Here is an 11,667-nt window from a genome sequence, read left to right on the forward strand (position 1 = left end):
AAGAAAACTATAACAGAAGGTAAGAAGCTTCGCATTAAGACTGACACAAAGGCTCAGAGGACTGGATCTGAATGCGGGGAGCTTGAACAGTGTGGAGTCTCAGACTCCTCAAAGTCTCCTCATTTAGGAGGCCCACTGAGGGGCGAGAGGATACCCATACGATGTACAGATGAGGCTGTGTGGGCAGCAGGCGCTTTGGGATTCCTCTTAGTGCTCCTCACCCTGTCTGTGCTCCATACACGCCTCTATCGCCACTGGAGATCTTCAACCAGTCTCTACTGGCACGAAAACCAGTAAGACTATGAACGTGTGGGTGGTAAGTACACACTATGTGTTCTTGCTGCATACAACCATTAATTCATTAAAAAAACTCTGTTGGAATATCTGCCCAATCTTGTGGCACTCATGAAGTAAATATGGACCTTTTTATTAAGCTAAGGATAACTTTTGTCCACATTCAAGACAATACTTCAAAAAGACAATTTCTCTTTGGTATTTCATATAGTGACAGTTTAATGGATTATAAAAAGAGAAGAAATATTGGGTAGGGACTTTATTCTATCCATTGATTGTTCATTAGATTTTTATATATGGGCATTGCATTCAAAAGTGAAGGTAGAAATGGATATGTCACCAGAGAACCAGGGCTTGTCAAGACATTTTTTTTAATGAAATATATGTATGAATTAAATGCTGCACAATAAGTTGCTAACTAACATGCATATAGAAAATTGATATGAGTGAATTTCCATTTCATGCTGACTCATATAAAGGAATGTGGAATGTTTTGGTCACACTACAGCATTTGTTTCCTGCTTAGATTACTTTTTCTGACGGTAGGTTTCTAAAATGCAGTGATCATTTACTCACCTTCATGTTGTTCCAAACCTGTATGACTTTTTTTTTCTGTGGAACACAAAAGAAGACATTTTGAAGAATGTTAGAAACCGTGTTTTAGTGACTATTTATTACATTCCAAAGAGACATTTCTCAAAATATCTTATTTTATGTTTACAGAGCAAAGGGGTGAGTTTTTTTTTTTGGGTGAACTTCATTTCCTTGGAGTTAGAAGCCTCTTATGATATGCATAAGGTATCTTGCTCTATAGCCCCGTCTGTCAGTGAGAATGACTGTGGTTTATATGTCACATGACTTGACACAAGGAGATGGCAGTAGAGAGCTCTCCAGTCCCACTGGCACTCTGTTAATAGTTTCAATTATGTAACTGCTGTTAGTTGAGCAAATGCTTTTTCATGTGTAGCATACTAATTGTATTGGTCAGATCCATACTAAAATAGTGGAGAAGCAAAAAAAGACATTAATTCAGATCCTATTTGGGTTATAAACTACATATTTTGTATTAATAACCTTGATTCTCAGATTAAAACCACTCAAAGTGAACAGACTTTGAGGTTATAGGTGTAGGCTAAATGAGTTCAAATGTAACCAATCTGCTAATGCGATGTTAATAATTGTGTTTAATGTGTTTATTTAATGTGTTCACATTTTCCACTGAATACTGCCGAATACTGTCTGAAACCAAATTTAGTGGCCTTACACAACAGTATGCAAACAAAGCACTGCTTTTTAATGCAACCACAAAATGTTCAAATCTTACTTTAAAATATAACCATGAATCAGTAGTTTTCATACATATTTTCATACTTTTAAGTGAGAGACAACAAAAATGTTATCTATTCATTCTAATTTAATTTGAAACCTAATCTGCTCTTTACGACAGAAATGGGGACTAATATTTAAGTCATTATTCACAGACAAATAAGCTAAAATAACATAGCATTTAGTATTCATAGTATTTCATTTTTTTCATATTTCAAGATGACACTGAAGTCACATTATTCCAATTTGCAGTCATTTGTCACTGAAGGATTAAGGCATTGTCCAGGTCTTCATGTGGATGTAGTTTATCCATCCAGTCACTACGCAGAAGAGACTGGTCCATTAAAAACAAAATAACAATTTGCCAGTTCATTATCCTTTGATGACGAATGTTGTTGCCTAATATTGGACCTATGTGAAAGAGCTATCCTGAGCGATATTGATCACAATAATTTGCATTTTTTGCAAAATTAGCATTTTTAGCATACATCCTCATCCTATGTCCTTAGATCTCCTAGCGTTTTTTTCTGAATCTTAAACTATGCAATATATATAACCGTATGATTGCCTCAATGATAACCAGGGTCATCTTTTGCAAGTGTGAGTGGTTGTGAGTTGTGCAATGGAAGTCATTTGAAAGCAAAATAAGGAATGCAATGCAATCTGTGGATCATTGGCTTTCGGCTATGTATTGTGAAACTATAGCAGAAAACAAGAGATGCCATAGAAACATATGAAGCGAGCTGTTAAAGATATCACTGTGAATGTTCATGTTGGCTCAAACTAAAGAGTGTGCATTTCCAGCACTTAACGATAACTTAAACATTAGATCTGTTCAAACATGATGCTTGTGATAGCTTGGAAAAGCAGAACATTCTGTTCTGTTAGACAGTCACTTGGTTGTCTGGAGTCTGCTAATGTTGTATTTTACATGCTACAAATTGAGCCCAGTTGTATAAGGAATTATATTTTATCTATTCTCCTCGCTGCAAATAAATTTTAAAATTAGCCGCTTTTGCATTTTATGGCAGACCGGCAGTGGGGCCGCAATTATATCTGTTTCAAACATTACTTTACTGCCATTTCTTGGACTGTAACTTACAATTACATGTTTCTTTAAATACAGTCCTCCTACTCATTCAGGCACTATACACCAAAAAAGCATTTATAGAGCTAAGTCTGCTTTACTGGAATCCAGCACAGTAGAATTTCTATAAACATGTAATGTTCTCATAAAACTAATTAAATAGGGGTGAAAAAGAAACAAATTAAATAGAAATTGATAGAACATTTAACCTTAAAACTATGGAAACATTACTAATACCTGCATAAATCATAGTGAGGGATAATATATTATGGTTGCCCGTTTCTGCACCAGGATAAAACATTACTGGGGACTAGGGACTGTGACTTTTTATTATTTATTCACCCCCCCCCCCCCCCCTCCCCCTCCCCACACACACACAATTCCTGCAATTTCCCACGCAGTTTATAACTTCAAATTGTAAGAGATAAACTCACAATTATGAGAAAAAAGTCAGAATTGGGGGCAATTATCTAAAAAATTTTCCATGGCAGGTGTAAACTCGAAAATGCATGAAAATAAATTGTATATATTGCACAGAATTAAACTAAGCAAACTCTGAATTGTGAGATAAAAAGACTTAAGTACCTTTTTTTTATATATATATATATATATATATATATATATATATATATATATATATATATATATATATATATATATATATATATATATATATATATATATATATATATATATTAGTTATTTATTTATTCTGTGGTAGAAACAGGCTTCCATAATATACAGTTGGTCCTCATCGCAAATGTATTAAAAGTAAAAAATAAAACAAATATGAAAAGTCATTAATACTATAATATCACCAGTCAGATTGACCAGTCAGAAGTGATTACAGTGGATTCAGTAATTGGTCTCAAATCTGTGCAAGCAATAAAATGCCAGTGATGATTTATTTAAGAACATTATTGCAAAAAAACGATACTAATGAAGCAATTTTCCCTCTGTTTAAGAGCACGTTGGTGCAAAAGGCAAAAAATTTCATCTTTAAAATAGTAAGGATGTATCAAAAATGATTGTTCGTAAACTATTGCATCTGCATCTATCCATTTAAAAAAAAAAAAAATAACTTTCATAAAAATGTTTACACTAGACTTCTACACAAATTCTCAAGGAAAGGCAAGGAAAATAAACAAATGTGCATTCATGTATAAATGCTGCAGATCACCAGATACAACACTCCACTGTGCAAAACATTGCTGACATTAGAGCTATTTAAGGGGGAAAAAAAAACCTGATTTCCAGATGCTTTCTTTGCATCTAATTCTATTCTCTCCACCACACGGGTATACTTCATGGAAGAGGCATTTCATTGGGCATGAAATACTGCAGGAAATATGGTAGATGCCACTCAGACAATCCCATGTGAAATCTAGGAATTGCTTTTTGAGGTAAATGCCTTTGATGCATATAATCTGACACATCTTACACAGGATCCCTCTTTTCTTGTGACCAGAGCAAACCACTCCCTAAGCTTGAGGTCTTCCTGGTCTTGGCATTGTCTGAGTCATAATAATACGTTAAAAAGCATTCCCATCAGCTAAGGCTTTCAATGTCTCCTTGAACTGGCCATTTTCAGAAGCTTCTGTGGTCTGCCGAGGGGAGATGCAGGTTTTACTCTGTCTGGTTTGTGCCTTTGGCCTTTTTGGTCAGTATCATCCAGCTCCTTTACCACTGGAAGATGATGGATCAGTGCATCCGTCAAGACCTGCTCAGAATGACCTGTCCCTGGCAACAGTAAGTCCTTCATTTGTACCTCTTTCATGCAGTTAATACTTGCAATTTAATTATTATTTATTTTCTTTATGAGGAAATTTTGTGTATGTGTATTATTAATATAAATTTAGGAGAAAGACACTGTAATAGAGATATTGTGTTCTTATTGGTGATCTTCCATTCTATCACATTTTTCATCAGAAGTAATTGAAGTGTATTTTCTATTTATTCGGTTTTTACATACATGAACAAATGTACAAATAACAGTCTATTTGTTCATACCTAATGTGAATGTTTGCAGTTTTACATGTCAAAAAAACACATTGGTATAATTTAATGAAAATGCATCTTATTTTCCTTTGAACCTAAAAGCATTGATGATAAAGTAAAGCCTATCAAGCTGATGAAATACAGGAAGTATAATGATAGTTGATACTCACTGTGGTGGTTCCTGCACGTTTTCTTGTAGAAATACCTGCAGCAATTCTACAGTTTCCAAGCAGGTCCTACAGGCCGCAGGAGGAGGAGTCGTCCCTCATTCTCTTCCAAACTGAAAGACATGCAGAGCTTTTTTGGGCTGAACAGGACAGGAACCCTGAACCCAGACACCCTCGCTATCATGAGGACTCCTAGATGTGGCGTCTCAGATGTGGAAGATTACAGTCACAGACGTGGAAACAGGTGGAAGAAAAACATCATCACTTATGGGTAAATACCATATTTATACTGTACATGTTACATAAAATGCTCCTAATTTGGACGGTAACGCTCCACCGTGTATGGTAATAAAAGGCGTACAATTTTACAGTGTTGGGACATACACCAGTGACTTACCAGTGAATACAGTGGATGCTCAGATCGCGTCGGCTCTAAATGCATGGGCAAAGGCCTGCCCTCTCACTTTCCAGAGGTCATATTCTCACCAGGCAGACATCATGGTGGAGTTTGTTGGAAACGGTAAGTTAGCATCCACTTACATACACTTTCACCTTCGAAGATGATGTTCATTTATTCTGCGATGAACTTCTAGAACATGGTGACTCCTTCCCCTTTGATGGTCCAGACGGCACACTGGCCCATGCTTTTGGCCCAGGGGAAGGCATCGGTGGAGACGTTCATTTTGATGAAGCCGAAGCATGGACAGCAGGGTTCAAAGGTTACTCAAATACTATAGGAGTACACTTGGTACTAAAAAGAATATGGTTCACTTGTTTTCTCTCTTTTTTTCTTCAGGGTTTAACCTGTATGTGGTAGCTACACATGAGTTTGGTCATGCACTTGGTTTGAAACACTCGCAAAACCCAGAGTCAGTGATGTATCCGACATACAAAAATAAAAAAACACACAACCTGCTCTCCAGTGAAGATATCATGAACATCAACACACTCTATGGTAAAACAAACCGTGTTTCACAATCTATAACTGTGAAATTGTAATATTGTGGGAACAGAGGCAGTGTTCAGTTTCCACATTTATATGAGAGATCACATGTCTGTGTTTTTTCTGTCCAACAGGGCCAAGGGACAAAAGGCCCTATCCATCTCCAAGATTTAGCTGGAGCTATCCCAGCAACCCCTGGTACAGTGGTTCATATTTCCCCGTGTCATTCAAGGACACATGTAATCCCGATATGACTTTTGATGCTGTGACTACTGTAGGAGAAGCCCTTTTCTTCTTCAGAGACAAGTGATTTGATCACATATAGTATTAGCTGCCAATTACAATCCATTTGAAAGCAAAAAGGAACAGAATAGGAACTTGTAATAATTGCGAGAAACTTTATTTTTCATAGTTGCAACTTTATATCTCACACTTGAGTTTTTCTCATTATTGCAACTTAATTACTATAACAGTTGTGACTATTTCTCAGAACAGTGACTGTATCTCATAATTGTGAACACAATTGCAATTTCACCTCAGAGTTTTCACCGTTTCTCTCAGTTGTGACTTTATATCTCATAATTGTGACTATTTATTGCAATTATGTCTTTATATATCTTATAATTGTAACTTTATCAATTTATCACAATTGCAAGTATTTTGTACAACTGTGACTTTATATCTCAAAATTACAACTTTATTTCTCACTGCTGCGACTATTTCTTGTAATTGTGATTTTATATCATCTTGTAATTGCAATTTAATTTTTTTTACATTTGCTTCATTTTTCACAATTGCAACTTCACCTCACAATTTTCACTATTTCTCACAATTGCAATTTTAAATCTAACAAATAATAAATTATATATATATATATATATATATTATATTTCACAATTTTAACTTCATTTCTCACAGTTGTGACTATCACAATTACCTATTTTTTAAATATTCACTTATTTTTTATGGAAATAGGTTTTCAAAATGGCATAATATTGAAGTGTGTTAAATATAAAATATCTCCAACTTTACATAACTTCTTAAGACTCCCGGATGGCATAATGTATTTAATAATACAGACAGGTCCAGATGCTCTTGAATAAACTTTTTGAGATATTTACTTGCTTATTTGACATGAGTAATTTTTATCATTTGGTTATCAAATGTAACTATTTGTACCATTGCAGATACTTGTGGATTAAACGCACTAATCAAAATGATATAAAGGAAGGTCCCATCAGCAATTTCATGCCAAAAATTGATTGTCAGATCGACGCTGCTTACTGGGTTCCCCAGCGGTCAACAGCGTATCTGTTCAACGGTACAGACATGTTTGACATTATGTAGTCCTGAATTGCCTTCAAGATGTTAAACAAAAGCCATTTTCTGTTCTACATTCAATACAGGGACAATTTTCTGGACTGTGAAAGGATCCCAAGTAAAAGGCAGACCAAAAAACATCAGCAGTCTGGGGTTCCCGTCATGGGTACAGAAGATAGATGCTGCGGTGCACATTCACAAAACTGTACACACCCTATTCTTCACCCAACACCAGTACTGGAGGTGACTATAAAGATACAAGAGCAATGTATCAATAATATCAGTCTTAATGAATGGCACTGAATATGTTTTTGCTCATAGGTACAATGAACACAACAAGACAATGAATGACTCAAGCCCACGTAACATTTCTGATGATTTCCCAGGAATAAATGGACCCATAAGTGCAGCAATTTATAAAGATGGTAGGTACCAGTCGGATTACAATCGGTCTATAATTTATCTAACATGTATTTTCAGTCACATAACTTTCATCCATCACTATACTTTTTTTCAGGTTCTCTTCATTTCTTTGTTGGCTCAGATGTGTATAAATATGACGTCAAACGAAAGGAAATTATTGGAGCAGATAAGACAGCTTCCTGGCTTGGATGTTAATGGACATTCGTTAGACTAATAGTTCCTAGATTTAATTATTTTTTAAAGGTGAATCATTATTTTTGCAATTCTGGTTAATGCAGCAAAAGTTTGCATTAGACATAATTCAAGTCAAGTCAAGTCACCTTTATTTATAATTCAGCTGTAAAGATGGCATTAGTTATGTTGTACTGAATTTAATTATATTGTAGTCAATTGTATTTTCAGCATGCTGTGCTTGTATTTTATTTGATAAATGCATCTACTGTTTAATGTCTTTGGAACATATTTGAATTGAAAATGTATCTAAAAAGTCAGAATGTGGTTTAAATTAAAATGTATGACTATCATTACTTCAAAAAAAAAAAAAAAACTTGTTTGCTACTCAGTTCTGCACTTGCATGACTGAGGTAAACCAAAGTATTCAGCCTGAATATGCACTAATCAGTGTGTGTTCATAACTGTAATAAAATAAGTTAAAAAAAGGACTTGTGGAAATCATTTTCATGTAAAATGAAGATTTCAGAATATACAAAATGAAGAGAATCTTCAATCATTTACAACAAATCATGACACAATCCTAATCCTCTTTACCCACTAAGACTTCTGATGCAAAACTAGACGTGATCTCATTTTGTGGACGACAAAAGCCACTAAATGCCTGACAATAAATTCTTGTTTTGAGGGCCCACGTGGTTTTTTACTGTCTTAAGGTATGCATGAGTTGTATAAGACTCAGATGACATAAAAAGGAGAACATAAATGTACCAAGTCAAAATGAGCTGGTTGTGGCCTTGGATCTTTTTGAGTTGGATGGTGAAGACGGACATAGTAAAGACCTCACGCGTGACTCTTCAGAGCCCCAGCCCAAAAGATATCCAACATACTGAGGTTTGTCTGCCATTATGTGTTTCTCTAGGCTACATATCCATACTTTATTTCACTGAGCTGCTTTGATTTGTATTAGACAGACTGCATCAGAGTTTGATTATAAGAGTTATGTTACCAACCTTAATAATTATTATTATTATTGTTTTTCCTGGACGGCCCAAATGGAAGAGCAACACCATCACATACAGGTTCGGCAGAGAATATCCACAGATCGATGGATTTTACAATGTTTCCATCCAAATTTATAGCAGTGCTTCCTTAATAAATGGATTATACTTCAAGTTTGTCTTGGTCTTTAGTAGATTGTACTGCTTTCAATGGAGAAAAGCCTCAGGATTTAGTTTATTTGTTATTCCTCCCATTTAATCTCTCAATTTTCAACATGCCTTTTGTAAAATGTGGCTCCTATGAATCCTGCAGGATTGCTAGATATACCCCTGACCTCAGTCGAGAAGAGGTGGAGAACTCCTTGCGTTTGGCTCTAAAAATATGGAGTGAAGCTGCTGCTCTAAAGTTTGTCCAAGTAAAACATGACATGGCCGATATTACGTTCTCCTTCAACTCCAAAGGTACATTTTAAACTAATCTGATGTTTTTTCTTCATCTTCTTACTTTCGATGGCCCAGGAGGGGTGTTAGCCCACGCTTTTGAGCCTGGAGAGGGCATCGGAGGAGATGTACACTTTGACGATGATGAAACATGGACAGTGGGACACGGCAGACCAGGTACAACACAGTAAACATTGAATCATTCACGTAATGCAACTGTGGAATTGGCTAATGGCTATTTGCAAAGAACTGCAATAGCAATCCAACACCACGAGTGAGTAACCATGATTTCAGAATGATGGTCCAGTTGTTGATTTATTGTTATGCATAAAAATAAATAAATACAGACTTGTTTTTAATAATAATAATAATAATTAAAATAATATTTACAGAAAATTAAGCAGCACATCCACTCTCAGTATTGATAATGATAATAAATGTTTCTTCAGCACAAAATCAAAATATTAGAATGATTTCTGAAGGATCATGTGACACTGAAGACGAGAGTAATGGCAGCTGAAAATTCAGTTTTTCCATCACAGGAAATATTACATTTTCGAATGTATTGAAATAGAAAACTAATTTTAAATCGTAATATTCACAATATTACTGTTTTACTGTACTTTTGTGATCAAATAAATGCAACCTTGGTGACCATGAGAGACTTTTGAAAACATTTTTAAAAAAAATCACTCCAATCTTTTGAACTAAAGTGTAAATATTTACTCTTCTACTAGGTCCTAAATATTGGGTAGTTCAGAAACTGGAGTCAAAGAGCTATTATAGCTCCATCTATGAATTAGGATTTCCAGAAACAGTGAAGCAAATAGATGCTGCTGTTCATGTCATTGAACATGGAAAGACCTATTTTTTCACAGGAGGCTACTATTTCAGGTAACATCTTTATTTTTATTTTATGACTAAATGTCTTCTAGAAAACAAGTTTAATCAGATAACTTTCACTTCAGACATTTACAGAAAACTAACATTCCTTTTTTCTTAGTAGCGATGGATCGTGGATTTCCAAGGAAAATTCGTATGGATTGGCCTGGAACTGTTGGGAAAGTGGATGCAGCTTTTGAACTCAATGGTAATGGACTGTATCATTTTCTACCAGTGTTCTCTGTAAAACATTTTTCCCCTGGAATTACATGCATGTTTTTTTTTTTTTATCAACAGGACATGTTCATCTCTTCTGCAGATCGATGGAATTTATCTTCAGCCATCAGAAAAGACGTTTGCTATACATTATGAACACAAATGCTTGGTTTGGGTGCTAAGAGTTGAAAAATGAGAAGATATGTTAACAAGAAGCACAGGAAGGAATTGTGTGATCGACTATTGTGCCTCATATCGAATGTTAAATAAGCTTAGTTGTACAGTACCAAGAGATATTTAAAGGTGCCATAGAATGCATTGATACAGTATTTTAAATTGTTCTCTGATATCTACACAGAAGGTATGTGGCTTAGGTAAGGGCAAAAAATCTCCAGAAACGATTTTACATGTCCATTTACAACCCTAGGATTTCTCCCTAGAATGAAACGGTCTGTTATTGGCTTATTTGGCAGGGTCATGAATAATAATGAGCTCTGCTCTGATTGGCTGTTTCACAGTACGGCTCATCAGCAAGAAGGAAGCACAGGGAGGAAAATATATATTTAAATACTTTCTCTCGCAGTTATATCGTCGGGTAATTATACTGTATATAAAACGCGGGCATCAGGGAGCCGTTATTAATATGCGAGGCATTGAAACTGCTTTTGAACGATCCATCGATCGTGTTATAGTTTCACTTTCAAGAGACGCGATCACACAAACTATGTTTAACGTTACATTATGGAGCAACGGTACTTACCACACATTTCACAAGATCAGATGCTTGTCAGTGGTGCTCAGGATCTGTAAGTCATTCGCCATCATCCTCATCTCTCCTTACTGAGAGTGAAATCTTATGTACTGTCACAGGCTACCGCTAGCAAGGAGCTAACCATGTCCCTTTAGTGGCTCGCGTTATTTGCTTTCTGTGCCTTTCTGAATACAGACACCAACCCATCCCTGCACTTCACACCCCCTGCACGGCCTGGAACATAAAATTTATTTTGTTATTTCCGCTGTTGTCCGCGCTTTTTTATTTACAATACCTGCAGAGCTTCTGATGGTTCAGCCGGCTTAGAACAAGGGCGGGTTTATGCAAATGTTGGGGGCGTGGTGATCCCGACTGTTGCGTCACAGTCGGCGTTATGTTCTGATTCGCCTGTTTTTCAGTGGTCTTTTTTAATCACGAGATTTACATATGAAGGAGGAAACTATGGTGTTTGAGGCTCACTATATGTCATCTCCATGTACAGAACTGTTATTATTTAAATATGCCAGGGTAAAGACAGTTTTTCATTCTATGGCACCTTTAAATCTTTCACATGGTTACAGAATCATCAATGAATGAATAAATGTTCTCAAATTATTGACATGTACTCAATATCTTTGAAATCACTT

At 35.7% G+C, this 11,667-nt stretch overlaps 2 protein-coding genes across 2 annotated transcripts; both read left to right on the plus strand.

Moving 5' to 3' along the window:
- Nucleotides 1-4,324: 4,324 nt before the first annotated feature.
- Nucleotides 4,325-7,753, plus strand: LOC306851388 (matrix metalloproteinase-20-like; the record flags this gene model as incomplete). Its single annotated transcript, XM_079387577.1, has 10 exons — nucleotides 4,325-4,456; nucleotides 4,905-5,143; nucleotides 5,244-5,392; nucleotides 5,466-5,591; nucleotides 5,669-5,827; nucleotides 5,950-6,121; nucleotides 7,003-7,136; nucleotides 7,222-7,378; nucleotides 7,457-7,560; nucleotides 7,653-7,753. The coding sequence occupies 10 exons, from the start codon at nucleotides 4,325-4,327 to the stop codon at nucleotides 7,751-7,753; spliced, it is 1,473 nt and encodes a 490-aa protein (XP_079243703.1).
- A 1,459-nt stretch (nucleotides 7,754-9,212) lies between these two features.
- LOC306851713 (matrilysin-like) lies at nucleotides 9,213-10,069 on the plus strand (the record flags this gene model as incomplete). Its single annotated transcript, XM_079388154.1, has 2 exons — nucleotides 9,213-9,348; nucleotides 9,909-10,069. 2 exons carry the CDS (start codon nucleotides 9,213-9,215, stop codon nucleotides 10,067-10,069), a joined length of 297 nt encoding a protein of 98 aa, XP_079244280.1.
- Between the last annotated feature and the right edge of the window lie 1,598 nt (nucleotides 10,070-11,667).

The sequence above is a fragment of the Barbus barbus genome (genome assembly GCF_936440315.1).
Source record: "Barbus barbus genome assembly, chromosome: 31".
Classification (NCBI taxonomy): domain Eukaryota; kingdom Metazoa; phylum Chordata; class Actinopteri; order Cypriniformes; family Cyprinidae; genus Barbus; species Barbus barbus.